Below are 22,117 nucleotides of genomic sequence, written 5' to 3' on the forward strand. Positions count from 1 at the left end.
AAAACAGGCAGCTAACGCACGCACACACACTTACTGATAAAGGTGGCGTGCCATCATCTTCCACAGTCACAGTGAGTGTGTACTGCTGCTGTTTTTCTCTGTCAGGAGGTGACGGTCGGGTCACTATCTCTCCCGTCATACGGTCTATTCTGAAGGTCAGGTCCTGGTTCCCACCGGTGATGTAGTACGACAGCATGGCGTTGGGTCCGATGTCACGATCCGTCGCTACGACACGCAGGACCGCTGTACCACCCCCCACATTCTACAACAACACACACATATATATGTTGGTGGAAAGTCATACTAACATCTACATTATTACTTTAACCATCTTAAAATATTTCTAAATGATAATAATTCAAATTAAAAGTAAAATGGTCATATTAACAAACTTTAACATTATTACTATACTACCCATCTTTAAATATTTCAAAATAATAATAGTTATATTAATAATAATAATAAGTTAAAATAAATCCTAAACATACATTTATAAATAAATTATAACAAATAATATATTTTTCAAAAAATATATATATATTTTATATAAATGCATTTAATACATTATTTGTTTGTGTCTATATATATATATATATATAGAGAGAGAGAGAGAGAGAGAGAGAGAGAAATATAGAAATAAAATAATATAATTAATAATAAGAATAAATGAGAAATATGAATAAATTATATTACATAATATATAACGAAATGGATTACATTGACAGAGTGATTACATTTCTTTCTTTTGACATCTTTCATACAAACATTTGAATAATTGCATCACTGGTTTGAGGTGCTGTGACCTCACTGACCTCATTGACGCTGACGTTGTATCCACGAGGGCTCTGCATCACGGGAGGGTTATCGTTTACATCCATAATATTCACAGTGAGCGACACATCTGTGAACCTCGGAGGGGAACCATTATCCATCGCCCGCACCTGATCCAAACACACAAACACACACAGGTATCCATGTAAACATTAGCAAACAGACACACATATCCCACAGAACTCATTATGCAAAACATATTATATTTAACTGGACAAGGAAACATGTAAAAAGTCACGTAACACTCTGTGACACTGAGTTATTACTATGTATTCAGCAGACATGTGACTTATTGAAAGTCTCTCATGCTCACCGAGGCCTTTTTGTTTATTTGATAAAAATACTGAATAAACTGTAATATTATGAAATATTAAAATGTAAAATAATTGTGTCCTATTTTTATATGTATATACTTTAAATGTAATTTTATTTCATTGTGAAGGCAAAGATGAATTTTCAGCATTATTATGTCAGTCTTCAGTGTCACATGATCCTTCAGAAATCATTCTAATATGATGATTTGCTGCACAAAAGAAACATTTATAATTTATTTTTAATTTTGAAAACAGTGCTGCCGCTGCTTAATATTTTTTTGTACAAACTGATACTTTTTTCAGGATTCTTTTGATGAATAGAAAGATCAAAACAACAGAATTTATTTGCAATAGAAATCATTTGAAGCAGAAAATAAATGTCTTTACTGTCATTTTTTGATCAATTTAATGCATCCTTGCTGAATAAAAGTATTAGAAAAACCTACTGACTCCTACTGAAGCTTTTGAATGGTAGTGTATAATTCTAATATCACATGCTTTTTGAAACCTCTATAGTGTAGGGAGCATGTGTATGATATAAAGCGTGGTCTAGGAAGTCACTACAGTTTGGTAGAGAGCCATAGCATGTGTCCATAATGTCTCTCTCACTTTTAGCAGGTAGCGGTCCACGGCTTCACGGTCCAGACGGGCATTCAAGTAAACCTCTCCATACGTGTTATTGGCTGTGTTGATCTTAAACACGTCCTGCATGTTTCCCGCGATCAAGGTGAAATTTACCTAAAGGAGTGTGATGGAAGCGGAGTTAGGAATGATTGACAACTCATTTAACAGGGTTCTGAGTACCGGTATGTCTTACTCACCAATCCATTTCTTCCAGCGTCTTTGTCCCGTGCCAACACGACCGCAACTCTCTGGCCAATGGGAGTGTCCTCTGGAATAGCCACCGACAAATCCGAAGTGATGTCAAACTCTGGGCTGTTGTCATTCTCGTCAAGAATGGTGATTGACACCTTTCAAAAGTACAAAGCAATGGAACCTGAGATGTTGTTTCTGACAGAATATTAACATTTGTTGCATTAAAAATGATTCGAGGACAAAAAAATCACCCTTTTACCTTCTACAAATGTGCATCAAGAAAGAAATCAGGAAAAAAAGAGAATAGAACAGGTTTAATTAGATGTTTATATAGTACATCAACATCATATTATCATATGCATTTTAACATCACTATCACTCTAGCTTCTGGATACAATCCTGTTTACAGACATGCATTTAAATTGACTTTAACAAACAAGGCCATATTGTGCACAATTCAGGACAAGAAGAAATGTGTGTGCTTCTCTACAGTGTGCTGAAGGCTTTAGTGAGCTTGACCTACAGACTGAACAGATCATTACCACAGTGGAGTCTCTCTTGGGTCCTCCATCATCGGCCACAACAGTGAGAGTGTATGAATCCCCCTGTTCTCTGTCCAACTGTCCCGTCACAGTAATACGGCCCTGTAGAGCGCACACAATGCAAGTAAAGAAATTAACTAAATCTTTTCAGGACTGAATTATATTAGAATCATTTTGACCAAAGTGAGACAGTCCAGTCAGCAAGGTTTTGACCACTCGGCCTATTCATTTTTGCTGTGACAAGCTGGTAAAGGAAACCCATTCTAACTCGTGATGTCATTTTTCCCTACTGTCTAGCTTGATTTTTTTGTTCACCCTGCAAGAAACATTACTGACCAATAGGATTTAAGATTAAGCGTCATTTTCTGCACTGATTGAATTGGAGGGATTTAAGACAATCCATGTGTTAATCGGACCTGAGAGTATTACACTTGTATAGTTAGCTGAGATTATAACCAAATGAGCCAAAAAATTATTTTAAACACACAAGGGGAAGAAAATGGACATTTCACACCTAAGGAGGCTTCAAGCTGTAAAAAGAAGCCCCTTCCCATGCGTGTAGAACATTTTTTCTAGCTTGATTTTTTTGTTCATCCTGCAAGAAAATTCACCAACCAATAAGATTGGAGCTTCATGGTCATGTGTCCAGATTGCCCAGAAAAAAATGTTGTTTGTTTTAGTGATTTTTAGTGTTTTCCACATTTTCTGCACTGATTTTGAGGGGAAAAAAATGTATAGGAAAGATTTAAGCACAAAGAATGTGTTAAACGGACCTGAAAGTACTCAATGTTTATTGCTAGCTTTGCTAAAAAAAAAAAACAGCTGAAGCTGCATGCTGTTTGGTGAGTCATTTGCATGAGTCAAACATTGACCTGCTGACTAGTCAGTTAGTCAAAATAAGCAGTTGTCTATCACATACAATGTTATTCTTTTGAGTTACATCACTCTTGGTGTGATAGTTAACATCTTAAAATTGCTACATTCAGTAGTGAAACTCTCAAACCAGACCCATCTATTGAGTTATATGGAGTTTCCTCACCGTGATGCTGTCGATCTTAAAGAGCGCCAGGGCAGCAGGTGAGGTGTCAGGGTCGAAGCGGTACGTCAGCTGGTTCAGGTTATCAGCCGACTGCGCCTTCACCTGGACCACCTCCGTCCCTGTGGCGATGTTCTCCCTCAGTGATATCTCGTATCCAGCTGATAGAAAGGCTACGGCTTCGTCCAGTTCATTGAGTAAAGTAACGTAAACGGTGCAGTAGCCGCGGTGGAACGGCGCTGACTGATCTGTGGCCGAGACGTTCATTAAATAGCTGGTCTTGGTCTCGTAGTCCAAGTAATCCACTGTGGTTACCAGACCCGTACTCATATCGACCTCAAATTTACGGTCAGAACCGGAGACCAGAGCATATGCCACAGCTCCCCCATCCCCTAAAAACAGAGAGACAGCAAGATTTTTTTTTTTTATTGAAAGAAATTAATACTTTTCAGCAAGAATGGATTAAATAATTGATCTAAAATTATATTATATTGTTACAAAAGATTTCTATTTCAAATAAATGCTGTTCTTTTGATCTTTCTATTCACCAAAGACACCTGAAAAAATGTATCATGGTTTACACAAAAATATTAAGCAAAAACTTCTTTCAATATTGATAATAAGAAGAAATGTTTCAGCATATTAGAATGATTTCTGAAGGATCATGTGACACTGAAGACTGGAGTAATGATGCTGGAAATTCAGCTTTGCATCACAGGAATAAATTGCATTTCATAAAATATATTTAAATTGAAAACAGCTATTTTAAATTGTAATAATATTTACAATATTACTGTTTTTACTGAGCATTAGTGAGCATATAAGACTTCTTAAAAAATAAATAAAATACAATCTTACCAAACTCAAATTTTTGAATGGTATTTTGAATAAATGTAGTTTTATTAAATAATAAAAAATATTTTAAATCTATGTTTTTAATAACCGTTGTGTTAGATTAATATTGTACAAAAATACCCGTTGTTAATTTTATATGGTGTCCCACTTAAAAAAAAAAATAAAGGAAAAAAATATAATCCATTAAGTAAGGGATAATGTAGAGCAAGGCGGTTGTTATAGCGAATACAACCCCGACAGGCTGATCAGGACCCCGACGCGAAGCTGAGGTTATCCCTCTTATTACATGGCTACCTAACAAATATGTCAATAATTTGACACAAAATATTGATTAAAAAGGAGTTTATTGATTTAAAAACGATTGTATTGCTTCCGCTAAAGAAAATAGTCCGTTCCGTCTCTACGGTTAGAATCCTGCGTCCATAGCAACGCTCTGTTTTTCCATGGCAACGGTGTGTTATACAGTACTTAACAGCGGTCTGAACAGACTGCATTCTACATTAGAATTCAACCAAGCCATGTAATAAAAATAGATAAATCACTTTCAAATTGTTCGCACATTTAAAAATATATAAATTCATACATTTTTATAACAAGCATTTTATGAAATATCAATTTGATTTACATGTTTTTATTTTTTAATTACTACATTGATAATTGGTTATATTTTCAGGAGCCTCCTCTTAGTCCTCCAATGTAGTTACATGTGGTTAGTAGCTTGTAGTGTAGCTGACTACTTTTTCAAAAAGCAGCTTGATTGCAGTTCAACATTTATCTACAGGTCTAAACTCCAGCACACTGCATCTGAGCCTGAGGCCTTCAAGATGCACATGGGAAGACATCTGTCCAGCTTATGCCATGCTGGACATCCTCCACGAGGAAGTGAAACAGGGAAGCAGAAACGGACACAAGCAGAAGTGCAACAGAAATGTTGTGATATTGTTTGGCATTAAGAATCAATGGAAAAAACCAACACAGCTTGAGCCATGTTAAGTGTATGACACGCACAGTTGCGGAATTCAAAACCATATAAAAATAATAAATGAGAAGTGTTATGAATACACAATATTAGCAACCATAGATAATCCCCATCTGTCAACCTTCTCAGTGAACTGGTGTGGTCAGCAACACAATAACAAAAGTCAAGAAGAGAGGAAATGCAAGCATAATACGTTTGGGTTTATAGTGTTGTGTACCTGTGTCGGGGTCTATGGCTCGGACCACTACCACAGATGTACCAATCCCAGCAGTCTCTCTGAGCCCCAGACGATTGTACTGCGACTGAGTGAAGACTGGAGACTCATCATTCACGTCCTCCACGTACACAATCACCTACAACGCAAACTCACAATCAGTCTGATTCACAACAAACACATGCTGCTACACACACGCACACACATTATATTCAGCACTTCCTTTTATTCTAGAATTGAACATGACATTTATAGCTAGAATAAATAAAATAAAATAAATAAAATCATTATTGTGTGTTGTCTCTTTGAAAGCTTCAGGATTACTTCAGGAATTTGTTTTGGTCTACTACTGTGTCATTTTCTTTTTTATTAAATCTCTGTTAGTTTATGTTACATGTTCCCTGTGTTGTGTTTGGACTTTTATGTTACTTCCTGTCCCGAGTGCCATTTTTGTAGGTCTTGATTGTTTTTAGGTGTGTCTTGTTAGCTTGTTATCCCTTGTGTTTCTCTTGTTCCTCGTCAGTCGTTGTTAATGCATGTAAAATGTTCAGTCGAATGACATTCCGATCAAAAGCGCGTTTACACTTGTCTTTTCAATGTGTATGTGGACAACAACCGGATACAGGTGGCATGTTAACGCCGAGTGTAAATGGGCCCTTAAAATAATTATGTATGCATAGTTTTAGCAACCTTTCTGATATGCAACACTTTTCACCATGTAATCAATACCTTAAGGATTAAGTCAAGTCCTGCCACACAACACTGAACATGATTTTACTTTTAAGTTCACACACACAAACAAATACTTTACATGTTTTATGGGGACTTTCCATAATGATTTTTTATACTGTGGAAACTGTATATTCTATCCCCTAACTCTACTCCTAAACACAATCCAACTTTCTGCATTTTTACATAGTCAAAAAACATAATTCAGTATGATTTATAAGCTGTTTTCCTCATGGGGATGAAAAAATGTCATGACATTTATTCCCCACAAAGACACACAAACACACCCTGACAGAGCTGCGCATGCTGCCCTGGTCACTGTTGTAGGCCTCCACCTCCAGCACATGAGAGCTGCGCGTCTCTCGGTCCAGAGCCACAGTTCCTCTGCTGATGAGTCCAGACAGACTGTCCATGCTAAACTGACCATTGTTTCCTATGGAGAGCAGACATCACACACACATGAGCCATACTGCCGAACTCTGACATAGTACTTCACATGGAAACAATAAAGATAATTTATGTTCTGTCATGACAACTCTCTGAGAGTTTGGCATGGTAATGAGTATGAGAATGTTAGAATAGATACGGAATAGATCTGCTACACTGCTGTTGTTGCTGCAGAGAAAGTACGGGACTCGCCACTGCCAATACACACGACATTCTGCTGTGAGCAAGTAAGACATGATGCTGCTGTAAAAGCATTCATGAATTACCCCATAGCAGATCTATACAGGTGGAGCTGGGGAAGGTGGAGGGTTTCTGAAAGCGTGCTGCAAACAATAGGCAAGCTCATTGGCAACCAATCAGCTGTACCCAGTCAGCTGTGCCCAATCAGCTGTGCCCAATGAGCTGTGCCCAAACAGCTGTGCCCAAACAGCTGTGCCCAATCAGCTGTGCCCTATATATTCATTCAAATTCTATATAAAGAATGATGTGATTGCAAGCAGATTAAGGACTTATGAGCCTGCGCCTTCTTGAGCTTCATGACAGAACTTTGTATTTCCTGGCAGGGTTTGTCTCTATTTGTCTAAACATGTAAAGTATAGTCATATTTAACCACAAAAAAACCAGGAGAAAGAAATAATAAAATACATTTTCTAAAATAAAATAAAATCTGTTTTTATATCGATAAACACAGCTTGTGTCAATGTTTACAGTATGCCATAGATGAGATGTTGTCCAAAGGCATTCTGAAAATACTCCAAATATTCCTATAAAAAGATTTTCTTACTTATATATTTATATATTGCAATAAATTTGGATAGTTGGTATAGTACATAGTGGGAGCGCATCTGATCAAGGCATTGAGGCGCGACATCAGGAAACAGGAAGAATAGTTACCGGAGAGAATCCTGTACAGAACTCTTCCATTCTCCCCCTGATCTGCATCTGTGGCCTGAACCTGCAGACAGACACAAACACATGTAACCACAAAACATACACACACATGTACTCTTAAAAAGTGAGACCGAAAGTAACACTTCACACCCACAAACACCTAACCATTATACATGTATTGAAAAAACATGTGTTCAAACTCTCAAACAGACTACAACTGGACTCCTCCTTTCCACCGTCTCAAGTTATGTGTGCATTTCTTCATTATTAGCAGCACCTAATAAAATACAATCTCTCTGTTTGAACGGCCTGGGCCAGACATTGGCTCAACGGATAGTGTGAATTTGGGGCGGGGCTATCTGTGTAATGATGACTACAGAGTGCAACAGTGCCCCGCCCCTTTTTTCAACGGCGCTGGTTCTGGAAGTACTTTTTTTTAATTCATTTATTTTTAAATAGTCATCGTAAAGAGTTATAAGTCATGAACCAAGCCAATCAACTACGAGGTGAATCACAACACTACAACCTTTGATTTGAAGCAAAAAAGTTTTTGAAAATCAGACAAAAAGACAAAGGTACAAGACTGTGTACTTAACAGCTTTAGTGAGGGAAAGAACTACAATCCCACGAAGCATTGCGAACAGCATAATCAAATTAAAAGGGATGGAGAAATATAAAACTACTCATTTACAAAATGTTGATTATATGTATAAAAAGATATGTTTATTATTATAAGTTTATTGCAAAATATGCATATACAAACATTTCAGTATTTTGAGAGCATAGGGAGATCAACTCGATTACGTCATTCGCAGTGCTTTATGGGAGTGGGCGGGGCTAAAGAGCTAGTGTGTTGCTTTTTTCGGCTCTGATTGGTAGAATTTGTACAGTGCATGGGCAATGAAGTTTTTACCCAAAAAATCCATGATTATTTAAAAAATAATCTGAAATAATGTGGGCTGGCGCAAATCCCATGGATTAACAACCTCATAGCTCACAGTAGGTCTGTCTTTAAGGGTTTTTAAGTTATCGTTCAAAATCAATTTCCTTATGGAGAAAACGAAACGTTTTTACTTCCCGGAACCCGACTCTTGCACTCTATTAATAGACTGTTTAAACCTAAAACTCCTTAACTGCAGTACAACACAGCCTGAAATTGCTGAATGCAACAGCAATATGATAAAAAACACTAATATTCAATAAATAGTTACATTTATAAATAAAAATAATTGGAATAAAGTATTCCAGTAAGCACACTGGTGGAACAGAAGTGAGACAGTTCACCTTTAAATAGTTGTCATGGTAGTAACTTATAAGGGCTTGAAAGCACACATACAAATTCAACGATCATTTAAATCATGGAAACACGGATCAGCAATTGTTCCTAAATACATCTACACACATAAATTCATCATATTAAACAGTAAAACCATTTAGCACACACTGAATACATCCATGTATTAGTCAAATCCTACTGACAGCGAGGAGGACGGCCCCTCCTTCAGACTCATTAGCTTTATAAAAAGATGTGGAGAGTTGAAGAAAGAGGTAGGGGATGAGGAGGAGGATGGGGAGAGAAAGAAAGAAGGGGTCTAGGGGGGGTCTCTTGGAGAGAGATGAATAGAACAGGCAGACTGGACCATACCATCACATGGGGGGGGTTAAATCTTGAGGCTGAAAGTTTGGCTCAGAATAAGGTTTTTAGCTCATGAAACACACTGCTATGGTCAAAAAAGAAGGAGAGGTTGATTTAGAGTCTCTCCGAACGGATATTAGCTGCTCTTTCTGCACACGTTCTGATCCCCATCTTCCAGCTGTCTCATCTCCAAACGATCTTGGTGACAACGTGATTTGAAACAAGAGGAACTTTGGAGGACTCACTAATCGCGTCCAACGCTAAAGGTAAAGTTGAACCACAAAGACTAACCTGAAAAATAAATGCTATTCATTGGACCCTTGTTGAAAACACCAGGATAAGTTTTGTTTTAAATGCTGGTTTCCTACCGGGATTTTTCATTTTTGTTCTGCTGAGCAACATGGCTATGCTGGTCCACCAGCACCAAACCCACACCAACCAGCATAAACCAGCATGGACATTCATTCAGCAGGACCGAATCCATTTTATTTTTGCCATGATGTCAGCCATAAAGTACACGGGACAACATAAGCCACGTTTGCATTATTGTATTTCACTAATTCGTGCATATGCTTTGCCTGAAATCACTGACTCATGAACTATTCACAACAAATACCACAAAGGTTACTATAAAGGGAAACACATTGTGTACACTACCAATATAGAGTTTGGTGTCAATAAGTTTAAGAAATTTGTACTTTTATTTAGTAAAGATGCATTCAATTGATCAAAAGTGTCACTAAAGACTTAAAAAAAGTATGTTTCAAATAAATGCTGTTCTTTTGAACTTTCCACTAAAATACTGTTTTAAACAACGATAATAATAAGAAATGAGTCTTGGGAAGCAAATCAGCTTATTAGAATGATTTCTGATGGATCATGTGACACGGAAGACTAGAGTAATAATGCTGCAAATTCACAGAAATACCATGAATGACATTGTAAAAAATATTCAAACAGAAAACAGTAATTTTGAATTGAAATATTTCACAATATTACTGTTTTCAGACAGCCTTGGTGAACATGAGAGACTTTTAAAAACATAAAAAACTTAGTAAAAACAATAGTCTAACAATCAAAACAAGAGACAAAACCTACTTCATATCTTACTGTTCTTACTGAAACGTACTTAAAAATACACTTTAAATTAGAAATTAGATTTGTATTAGATTATATTTTTTTTGTTTTCTTTTTTTTTGTTTTTTTTTTGTTTGTTTTCCCACCAAAGACTAGTGCACCAAGAAAAAGAAGAAGCATAAAACCGATTCTAGCTGCCTGCTTAAGCAAAGCAAAAATGTGATGATGTGTGCATAAATGCATTTCAGCAGATTGGTACCGCGGTAACTAATGAAGCGTTTCACTAACAATAGTTCTCGTCTGAATGGCCTTTTCAGACTGTTTGTGGCATTTAAGATGAAGAATAATTTCATGTCTCAATGTGTTTTCATCAAAGCGATAAGTCACACTCTGTGTGCTTAGAATTGAACATGCTGACATTTAGGAGCAGATAGGTAGAGTAATTGGTGACTTGGGTGCTACGCTGTGTGTGTTTGTGTGTGTTTCAGATGGATTGAGAGTTATTTTAACAGACCCAATTTAGCTTGCAAAAAACCCCAAAAGAAAACCAACTAGCCACATTTCTCATCTGACTGCTCACTTAATGGGGCACCGACATTTTTAATGTCAAATACCATTTCAAATGTGTTTATGGGAGTGATGTAGGCCAGAAAGTACATAAACAGACGTGTATGCTTAGCAAACGCATTCACCTTGTACGTAAATGAACATGTTTTATTGAGGTAATGTGATGGTGATCCAATTACCAATTACAACAGTGTTTAAATTCAACTAACTTGCATACACTGCAAAAAATAACAGTGTTTAATTGGTCTTTTTCTTTTCATTAAAATAAACTAAAAATAAAAACAACTTAAAAAAAATTATTTTAGAAGCAATGCTGTATATGATATAAAAAGTTGAAAAAACATGTTGTCATAACTTATTGATCATATCATTTTTACAGTGCACTGAAAACAAGTCGATATCTTATGCAGTGCTGTTCCTCAAGTGAATATATCTTGTTTTAAGGATTTTTAGATATTTTACTTGGAAAAAAATGCAACTTTGACAAAAAGTAGTCTTTAATAATGGCTAAAAATGCGTATATCCAAATGCAAAACCTAATACAAGTAAATTATGTCTGAAAACAATGTTCCCAGCAACTAGAGAATACACAGCCATGTTTATATATTTATATATAGGGCTGTACAGCCATCTAGTGGTTAGGCTACACCATAGTATTACAGATGGTAAATGGTGCATAATTGAGAAGTAAACATTTATACGGTACTTATACAGTTAGTATTAATTTTAGTTTTCCCTGGTCAAGTCAAGTCAAGTCAAGTCAAGTCAAGTCAAGTCAAGTCAAGTCAAGTCCCCTCTGTGCCACCCCAGCAGATATTGAATCACTTCACCTGAACGGCCATTATTAGTGATACAACATTTGGGTCATGCGCATGTGTTTGTATTGTGTGTGTTGTCTTTGGCTCCAGAAATCACTGAGCACAGGGGCCTGTGTAGACCTTAATCTGCCCCTGCTGGGTGTATGTGTGTGTGTGTGTGTGTGTGTGTGTGTGTGTGTGTGTGTGTGTGTGTGTGTGTGTGTGTGTGTGTGTGTGTGTGTGTGTGTGTGTGTGTGATTTTATGAGTAAGAGACTTTTGCTAATCTGTAATCGATATAGTGCAATATAAATCTACTATACTTTGACCTTTCTTGACATTTCTTGACAGAAATCGCTCAGTCATTTTGCTAGTCTTGCAGAGAAGCACCGTGAGCTGCGTGTGTAGAGATGCTAGATGGTAATGATGATAATATGTGTGAACTGTAGGTGTTCAGTCCCGCTACCACAAACCACACTGTGTTTACCTACAGGAAAATGTGCTAAGATGTTGCGCTTTCATTGCTCATTTGAGTATCATCTCAGATGGTGCGAATAGAAATCATTAGGCGAGCCTATTTTATAGTATATACTCATATTTAGCTTTTTTTTCATTTTAGTTTACATTTTAGTCATTTTGTTGTGTAATTTTGATTAATTTTTGTTTTTATAAATTATTTTTATTTAGCTTTAATTTACTTTTATTTCAGTTTTAGCATTCAGTTTTTCAATTCAAACTTTTTTTTTTCAGTTAGTGTAACATTTATAATTTATGTTTTCAAGTTTAAGTTTTTACATTTTATTTGATTTCAGCTTTACTTCAATTAGCGAAAATAGTTACGTTTTAGTTAACAATAACGACACTACTTAAGAGAAATAAATTAGACACAATAATTCCAGAGCTTATGAAATGAGATCATGAGTTTCATAAGAAATCTCAGACTTTTCATCGCAGATTATCTTGGCAAATCTGAGCACAGCGTGAGTCAGTGTTGTAATCTCGTCCAAAACTCACATGTGAGATTTAGTAGGGTCTTTAAAAAAAAAAAAAAACGAAGGAAACTTGAATTGTGTAATGATTTGCTTTGACCCATACAAACTCAAAGCACTTGTTTTCACACAGTTGTTGTGTAGATGTTTTAGGCCTTAGGTTTTAAGTGTCTAATTGCTTGCCGTATCATTGCTGCTTAAAACAAATAATTAAGATATTAAAAAGATTCTTTCTTTTCAAGCGTACACACGCGCACACACACCTGTTAACCACATCCTGGAATCTTGCATGCGTCTCGTACAAGCACGTATTCACACATTTGCACAAGCCTGAACCCAGAGTGTCACAAAAACACCTACATCTTCACTATAAATGCACTCCACTTGACCCAGATTTAATTCTCTAACTCCCACTTCTCCACAGATCCAGGAACGAAATGGACGCTCCCTTCAATCTGACCCTCTCCAATCTCTCCCTTCCCGTCTCCCCATCATCTCCACCTCTGGATCTTCAACAGCCCCTCCTGACCATCATCATCATCGCGTGTCTCTTCGTTGTGTTCGGGGGCTGTGTGATTGTTCTGGCGATGGGCTGCTCGACGGGGGGGTCGTGGGGTGTGGATGGGGACTGTGGCCCGGTGGACGGTCTCTCGGGGGGTCAGACTCCATCCAGCGAGCCCCAGCTGAAGCTCTGGAAGCGCTTGGGCTCTATGAGGCAGTCGTTCTCCTCCACGCCGGCGTTCAGAAGACCAGTTCAGCCATACGTCGCCCAGAGCCGGAAGCAATCAGGGTCAAAGCAGCCCGCAGAGTCAAAGACAAATGACTCCTACACATACATTACTATACCATCTCTGCTGCAGTATGCCACCGAGATTTGAGCTCTGTTGCAAAACCTAGTGAGTCACCTTGCGGTCTCCTGCCTTTTAAGTGACTGATTCGTAGTGCACTTCATAGGGAGAAACTCCAGCTACAGGAAACTAGACTGTAGATTCCAAAAATGTTTGCTAAGCATAAAAATGCATAACATACAATATTAGATACAATTAGTTTTATTTAGATTTAATTGATCGTATCGAAACTTTCAGGAACTGAAAGAAATGTATGTTTAGAATTGACATTTCTATCAACTTGTCTGCCATTGTCTGCTCAATGCAATGCATTCTGGGATTACCTTTTCCTTTGAGGGATGCATATGATGTTGCCACGGTTATAATTATTAACAAACTAAAAGTAAAAATATTTAAAACATTTTTGTTCATTGAAATAAATCTGAAATTAAATATAAATATTAGATGAAAAATTAAAACAAATTTGTTTTAGTTGAAAGTTGAAATTACTAACTAAATAAAAACTAAAATTGAACTAAAACTAATATATACATATACATATATATATATACACACAGTATATATATTCAGTTTTAGTTTTAGTACTTATTTATTTCCATTTATTTTTATTTTGATGCTGCTTCAGAATTTGAAACAGCCAGTATCCATGTTGTTTACATCTGGTCCATGTGTAATAATGCTCTCCATGTATATTAAAACTTTTTTCAAACTCTATTTGCATCTGAAGTGTTACCTATAATCCTTTTAAATGCTGTCTAGGTAGTCAGCTCACTAGGTTTTGGAACTTTACACAATCAGTGTTTTAATGCAAACATGAGAGCAGACCCAGTAATAATCGGCTATCAGTACTGAAAGAGATCAGGCTGTGTACAGGAAGACAACTCATTTCATTCACCATTACCTTCAATCGAAACAAGATGTGACTCAATGATCTAACCATATGGTGACAGCAACTTTATAAACAGCTGGACATTGCCAACATCACATCCTCTAAAAGACCTGACTTTCAGCTCTCGGAGTACTGGTGGCCATTTTGACAGGGCATTAACAACAGAACTATTTATTTGGAGGAAATTCACATTAATTTGCATCTATGTTTATGTGTACAGTGGGCCCTAGAGTATTTGTACACTTGCGTTCTTAAAAATATCTGAATGTCATCGCATTAGAAACCAAAACAGCGAACCAAGTGGCATTTGCAGAACTTGTGCTAATTTTAAACTACTGAATAGTATAGGACTATAATATCTCGTTTTATCATTTAAAACATATTTTTGTGAAATATTTTGCTTTAAAAGTAAGCAAGTGTGTTTGTGCTATTTTTAAATCTTATTGTCACTTGGTTTATGGTTTTGATACATGTTTAAAGTGTGCTTTAGGTGTCCAAATTATAGGATTTGTTTCTTGCAAACTCAAAAAGATTGGCATATTAACAATTATTTCCCAAACAAAGCTTTAATAACAGTTCAATTCATCTTTTTTTTTTTTCTTTGAAAACAAAAAAAACCCATTTATTTAGTCAACAGAGTTTTAGAACTTTTGACTATGTCATGGTTACCCTATTGTGGCAATTGTTGCCAGTCTAGAGAAGGTTACCAGCACACTGGAACATGACATCACAGAAAACATCTGGCATGACATGATACTGCTGCCATGGTTACAGACAAACAAAAACACAATGTAACAATCTTACAACCCCATGTGCTACTTCATAATACCACTATTGAAAAAATGTTTTGTTGTTGTTGTTTTTCTAAAAATATATATTCATGAGCATAGTTTCCATATAGAACAGTGAATTGTGAATATGTGCATGTGTACCTGTAATATACTAGTTCCTCTTGATATGTTCTCCAGGACGCTGGTCTCATAGCTGTTCTGGAGGAATATAGGCCTGTTGTCATTGACGTCCAGCACCTCCACATATACTGTAGCTGTGCCTGTTCTCCGTCCTCCCGCTGGACCGTTATCTACAGGAAAACCATCAACAGTCTGGACAATACGGCTTGGAAATGCTACTCTCAGTTCAAATAAAATACAGCACAAGTTCAAGGTTGACCGATTTCTCTGACATTTCCAGTCATTTAGGATTATTGGATAGGGATTTTTAAAAAGACTGAACTAAAGAAGAGCTGGAACTTGAAACAAAGCATACTTAAAATAATATTTTTTTATAGATTATAATTTATATTATATGCATTCTAATTTGCATTATAGCTAATAGTTCCAGGTTTTCCATGACCATGGCAACACTGATAGCAACATAAAAATGCACAATAAAGCCCTTATGACTAATATCTTCACTGGTGTTGCATGGTAATACTAGTCATTTTTATATAACCAATAGTTGTGCCAAGCAACAGAAACATGACTGTGCTAAAAAAAAAAAAAGACCCTTGACAGTTTTTGCGTACCACATTTACTTGTATTGGTGTAAAATGTGTTGCAAAAATATGATATATATATATATATATAATTATTATTATGAAAAAAAAATTATTTAACGTAATTGCGAGTTATAAAGTCAGAATTCTTGCGTGTATATATATATATATATGAAGAGTTCAGATGCAAAAGCCTCTAAATGCCATCTGAAATTTTCTCATAGAATGATCATTTTTATCAAGCTCGTATATTTAAATTCAATAATTTCACTTAAATGGCAATGAAGATTACCTATTAATTGTCATTTAAGTGAAATTACTGAACTTAAATATACAAGCTTGATAAAAATGATCATTCTATGAGAAAATGTCAGATGGCATTTAGAGGCTTTTGCATCTGAACTCTTCATATATATATATATATATATATACATATTCTTCTATGTAAAATGACTTGCAAGAGTGTTTTTATTTAAGTACAATGAGTACTTAAGTTTAGATAAGTACAATGATGAACTTCTCAGTATGGAAAAAAGTGGAGAGCGTATTTTCATAGAAGCTCATCAAACTGGTATTAGAACAGCTGGCGTATTTCTGAACGCTGCACAGCTCAAACAGGAAACCACAACACTTCTTTCAATTCAATGTCATTTATACAGGAAACTGCAAAAGATCATACCACATATGCATGCACACATGCATAACCAGTTGTTTTAACACCTATATATGAAACTCACCAATCGCTTCAATCACCAGTCTGTACGAGCCCTGAGTCTCTCGATCCAGACCCACCACAGTTCGAACCACACCTGTCCGGAAGCCCACGCTAAACTTTCCATCTTGGTTCCCTCCTATTGGGACACAAAAACATAGGCTGAGAAATCACAAATCACGGCTCTGTCCCAAACCCTAGTGTGCTTGACTGATTTTGAATGTGCTACCTGTGTTGTCACACTAATTGATTTCAATGGAGTTTGAGATTAGAATGTTGTTACATATCGGTACATATTTGACATTGTTGCAGCACCTCTCTGTCAGTAACACTCTGTTCAGTTCCTGTCTCTATGAAGCCCCTCCTTCTGAAAAGCACAATGTGCTCTGATTGGACCAGTGTGTTGTGATTGGTCAACCGCTTCGAGTGTGTTTAGGAAATGTCACACCGCTTACCATAACCGCAAGTTTTTAACACACTACTAACGCAACTCAACCAGGCCCCGCCCCTTTATTTTGCGTATGCCTTGGGCAGTTATTATTTATTTAGGAATATTGTGGCATGTTTGTTCCCAGAATAAAACACAAGACTACAATGGAGGTGTTTCAGGGAGTTCAGAAACTGTTCAGAAACTTTGTGCTTTGGAACTTTGCAGACCTTTTTCATGCTCAACCAGCAACATTACAAACTAAAGAAAGTTATCACTTTTCACAATTGAATGAGCGTCATCCGTCTTCTTGTAACTGAGATGTAACAATGCTGTGCTCAATACGTTGGCCCCTAGGCTATATTTAGAAACTGGAAAGCTGTGTTGTTAAGGCTATGATGCCTTAGCCTTAGCTTCACATTTGCTGAAAGCGAGTCACTGTGGGTCACAGCAGACCCAGCCAAAATCCCACAGTGTTGCTCCATCAGCACAAACTCATTCGCACCCTCTGATCTGTGACCTTCTGCACTCTGACCTGTGATAAAATAGCTGAGCTCTGCGTTAAGACCCGTGTCATTGTCTATGCAGTTCAGTCTGACCAGCACATAATCACGGGGCACGCTCTCATCCAACGATACGTTATAAACGCTGGGAAAGAAGGTTGGCGTCTCATCATTCATGTCCAAAACTGCACAGAAAGAGAGACACACAGTAACATAATTCAGCATTTGCTTTTGAACACAAGGTATTGACAGCTAGACCTCCTGCTCTCGGTACCTGTGATAGTGAGAGTGCTGGTGGATGTTCGTGGAAACTGGCCAGCGTCATACGCAATAATTCTCAGATAATACTGGCCAATCTGCTCGCGGTCCAGCACTGCCGTGGAAACCAGGATTCCTGTGGTGATGTTGAGCCTGAAGTCCAGCCGCGGCATCCCCATCTGAAGCGCCATGGTAACCGCGCCGTTGTCACCTTCATCAGGGTCCTGCACCTGCACCTGAGGGAGGAAACCAGCAGGGGGCAGAAGAGCACAGGACAGTTTTATTACAATAACTTCATTATACCTCAACATTGAATCAAAGATGACCAGAGAATTGGTGCAAGATAATTCATGATAGCAACATGTTAATTAAAGCTAGCAATGTGCTAAAACATGCTAGCAACGTGCTAAAATGTGTGCATTTTATAGTGTGCAGTCAACAACAAACGTAATTCTCTTTTTTTCTGATGCTACTTTTATTTTAGAAGATGTGTGTGAAAGCTTGTGACACTTCTGTCAGATGCTGAGAAAAGGGCGTTGTCCATATTCAGTTGGCTATCTCTGGTAAGATGAGATTTTGTCAGGCCAAATGTCAGTAAAACTAACTAACTTTCCTGTCATACTGTGCTTGCGGTACGCACATCACGTGCAAATGCGGCGTGCTGTAGTCGTAGTTGTCGTCAATTAACTCATGTAAGAATCAAAAAGGCGATTAAAGCTGTCAAAACTGCATGCATGTATTTGTTATATATGCATCACATGTGTCTGGATTAAAATATTCTGCTATGTGAGATCACAATATAAGGCACAAACTGATATGTAATGTTTTAATGTCCAAATAAATGTGAGCACTGTGCATTTGTACTAAACGATAGGCATTCATTTTGCGTTCATTTGTAAAGGACAAACAAAAATGGATAATGTTTAAATCCATAAAATAACTAATTTTACATTCTGGCAACATTACATTATGTGCTGTTGACTTCCGCCTTGTTCACATTCTTGCACATGGCGATTCAAAAGAGAACTTTTGTTTTCCTTTTTAATTTAGGCATGATAGAACTGTTGCAATTACTTATTTTGACAACTAATATAGAAAGTTAAACTTTTTTTTTGACAAACTCAGAATTGGTTGAAGAGTTCATTGATTATATAAAACGCATTGAAGGTTGAATAATCTTTGGACTACAGTAGTTATCTGCATGTTATCTCATCCATGAAGATGCAACAATGTAGAACAAGCTATTGGAGATTTTGAGAACCAGAACCAAGCTAACTGAACAAGTTGAACTTTAGCTATAGTGTGTGCCCTTTTATTACTATTTAATTAATTTTAATATGAGGTGGTGGGTAATAATAAAAAAATATAAAATTCACTCAGTATTCCATGATTCCTATTTCACTACTATCTCAATTACAATTAAGTACAAATTAACTTTATTCAGTTGTGTAGGCACTAAAACATTATCAAATAATTTTTTATGATAAAATAATTAAGATTTCTGTGCCACCCCAGACTGGTTGCTGGCCCTTGCCTGGTCACCCCTATGAAAAACTCCTGGCTCCGCCACTGGCTAAAACATGTTAACAGTGTGTTAAAACATACCAGCAACATGTTAAAACAATCTAGCAATGTGCTAAAACATGCTAGCAACATTTAGTGTTTTGGTAATTCATGCTAGTAACATGCTAAAATGCTTGGAACATGTTGATTCATGCTAGCAATGTATTAAAACATGTCAGCAAAATGTAAAATAACGCTGGACACATGCTAAGACATTACCCTGGTAATCCAGAGTTCTCGCGAGAGCACAAGTTGATTTTGCTCAGCGAGTTACTCTGGTGTCGAGTAATGATGCTCATTAAATATGCCCCTCGATCTGAGCTGCACCAATCACATCGGGTTATCTGATATAGGCGGGCCAGAGGCGGGCTAAACAGATGACGACAGCGCTGTGACGTCGAAGTTATTAGATAACATTGCAAGATGGCTATGGATGAACACCAGTTGTTTGAAACAGCTTTGGCCGCTACAATGAACGAGTTAGACTTGGCTTTTTATCTAAAACAGGAACAGAAGACGCCGCTCGAATCGTTCCTTTGCAAGAAGTGCGTTTTTGCTGTTTTGCCGACCGGATTCGGTAAGAGTCTAATCTACCAGTTAGCTCCGCTGGTAGCTAAGCGTATGGGGTTTATTGTTGTGATTGGTCGTAGTGTTATCCAGTTGCGTGCAGTGAGATTTTCAAATGCATGCTTGGTGCCGCCCCTCGAGCTGGACGATTTTCATTAGTCGACGCCAGACCATTAATCTTTCAGATTTTGGTCTGAATTTCCAGGCTACTAAGACATGCTAACAACATGATAAATCATGCTAGGAAGCTTAAGGCTTTGTCAAGCCAACATAAAAGTTTTTCCCAACAAACTTTACTTTCTAGTTATTATCCATGTTAAAAACAGTTGTGCTGCCAAATATTTTTGTGGATACCATGATGCATTTTCAGGGCTGCCAACTTTTGAGTTTAGCTTGGAGTGAGAATTATGGAAATGGAGGATTGGGGGGGTTGTAAAAAATAAAACAAAAAAAAGTGTACGATTGTCAAAACAGAATGTTTTTAAGCTGGTATTATTATTAAAGGTTAAAATAACCAAACAAATTAAATATGATGCGGTTCTTATTGTTATAACAACATATTTTAATGATATAGGCCTTAGTAAAATTATAATAAATATGTAATATAGTGCACATATTTAGCAAAATAGGCAACTCCTCTCTATAGCTAAACTAACCAACTAGCCAACTCACGTGCTATGGTCATTAAAGGGCTTTTTTCTGAGGTAAATGTTAAGTGACAGGCTATTGTTCTCCAGCTGTTTTATTGACCTCTTTCCGCTGGTGAAAAACACTGATTGATCAATATTATGTATGAGGCAAGTTGTAATGTATCTTTCAACATACCTGTTCATTCGTGTTTATTTACTTCGAGTAAGAGATGATCGGTTCACGTGCCGCTTGAACTGAGGCGCTACAGCGATCTGTCGCTTCACATTTACAAGCGCCAAAACAGTATTTATTGTTTGCATTTCGTAATAAAATTTACAGAATCTGAGAGCTGAGAATTTGTTTCATATAAAAAGAGTAACCAGCTCTGTCTTGTCTGTCAAGTGTCTTGTCAGTGTCCTCTTTGCTTCGCAATTTTTCTCTGCATGAGAAAATGGATGTGTGGAGAGAGAGCGTGTGAAAAGTGTCAATTGTGTGAGTCTCATGCTCAATGCGTGAGAGTTGGCAGCAATTTTCCCAACGTAGTTATCAAAATGTCAAATCTGCAAATTTTCATACAGTGAAAATGCCTGGTGATTACTGTCTGTCAAATTCAGTTGCAATTATTGCTTGGTTTATTTAAAATATATATTTCAAATGAGGATATTAACCCGGGCCAGCATACTAAAATGAAATGATTGTTGAATATTTAATCAGTGAACTTTCAGTCCCTGTGGATCAATCAAATGCTAACCCTGAACACAGACGATCCAATAGGAAGCCCCTCTGGTACTTCAGCAACAAATGGGAGGTTGAGAAAGGCAGGATCGTTGTCATTGAGATCCAGGAGGTTCACATACACCGTAGCGCTGGCTGAAGAGCGCAGTGGAGGTGTCCCACCTGAGGAGGGCAGCACAACAAAGAGAATACTCAAATATGGCATCACTTATCTGAGTTTTCTTTAGTCATTAGATCCACTGAGGGGGAAGGAATTATTTAAAGAAATATCAGTTTATATTGTCAAACACAACTAATAGAGGGAGAAAGACAAATTGTGAGGAGGCAGACAAAACAAAGGATGTGTTTGGAAAGGAGTAACACCTTACTAAGTGAATACTGCACGGTATACACTGCATACTATTTTTATAGTAAGTGAAATAGAATTAGGCAATGATCAGCATGAATACATACTTTGATATATAATATTGTGATTATAAAATTCAGCACATGGATATCTTGGAATTAATGAAATGATTTTTAAAATCTGATTTCATTCAGTTTGTGAAAGGTCAAGTTTTTGAAAGAAGTCTCTTACGCTCAATTAAATCTCTTATGCATTTGACTAAACATACAGAAACAAACAGTAATATAGTCAAATATTTTTACAATTTAAAATAACTGTTTTTATTTAAATATATTTTAAAATGTAATTTATTCCTGTGATGACAGAGCTGAATTTTTAGCATCATTACTCCAGTCTTAATGTATTCACATTTTATTTTTCAGGATT

General features: G+C 36.9%; 2 protein-coding genes across 3 annotated transcripts in view; one reads left to right on the top strand and one right to left on the bottom strand.

The window, feature by feature from the left end:
- The window catches only part of cdh23 (cadherin-related 23), a 270,521-nt gene that overhangs the window by 38,848 nt on the left and 209,556 nt on the right, over positions 1-22,117 (bottom strand). The window contains exons 23-36 of one of the 2 annotated variants that reach the window (XM_082153247.1): positions 21,362-21,507; positions 17,867-18,086; positions 17,625-17,777; positions 16,688-16,801; positions 15,388-15,536; positions 7,658-7,718; positions 6,604-6,749; positions 5,591-5,726; positions 3,543-3,931; positions 2,504-2,605; positions 1,967-2,119; positions 1,755-1,883; positions 813-941; positions 35-262 (exon numbers count right to left, since the gene is read on the bottom strand). In XM_082153247.1, coding sequence (XP_082009373.1) covers positions 35-262; positions 813-941; positions 1,755-1,883; positions 1,967-2,119; positions 2,504-2,605; positions 3,543-3,931; positions 5,591-5,726; positions 6,604-6,749; positions 7,658-7,718; positions 15,388-15,536; positions 16,688-16,801; positions 17,625-17,777; positions 17,867-18,086; positions 21,362-21,507 — 2,255 coding nt within the window. Of the gene's footprint in view, positions 1-34; positions 263-812; positions 942-1,754; positions 1,884-1,966; positions 2,120-2,503; positions 2,606-3,542; positions 3,932-5,590; positions 5,727-6,603; positions 6,750-7,657; positions 7,719-15,387; positions 15,537-16,687; positions 16,802-16,891; positions 16,901-17,624; positions 17,778-17,866; positions 18,087-21,361; positions 21,508-22,117 lie in introns of those variants that run through there. The other variant, XM_082153248.1, reaches the window with a different exon arrangement.
- On the top strand, positions 7,734-14,280 carry LOC309486246 (uncharacterized protein). Its single transcript, XM_082153515.1, has 2 exons — positions 7,734-9,556; positions 13,143-14,280. The coding sequence occupies exon 2, from the start codon at positions 13,156-13,158 to the stop codon at positions 13,594-13,596; it is 441 nt and encodes a 146-aa protein (XP_082009641.1). The 5' UTR covers positions 7,734-9,556; positions 13,143-13,155; the 3' UTR covers positions 13,597-14,280.

This window comes from Leuciscus leuciscus (genome assembly GCF_965113295.1).
Source record: "Leuciscus leuciscus genome assembly, chromosome: 22".
NCBI lineage: Eukaryota > Metazoa > Chordata > Actinopteri > Cypriniformes > Leuciscidae > Leuciscus > Leuciscus leuciscus.

Excerpts from the sequence above, each read along its gene's own strand:
- LOC309486246 (XM_082153515.1), top strand. The coding sequence starts at position 13,156 with ATGGACGCTCCCTTCAATCTGACCCTCTCCAATCTCTCCCTTCCCGTC.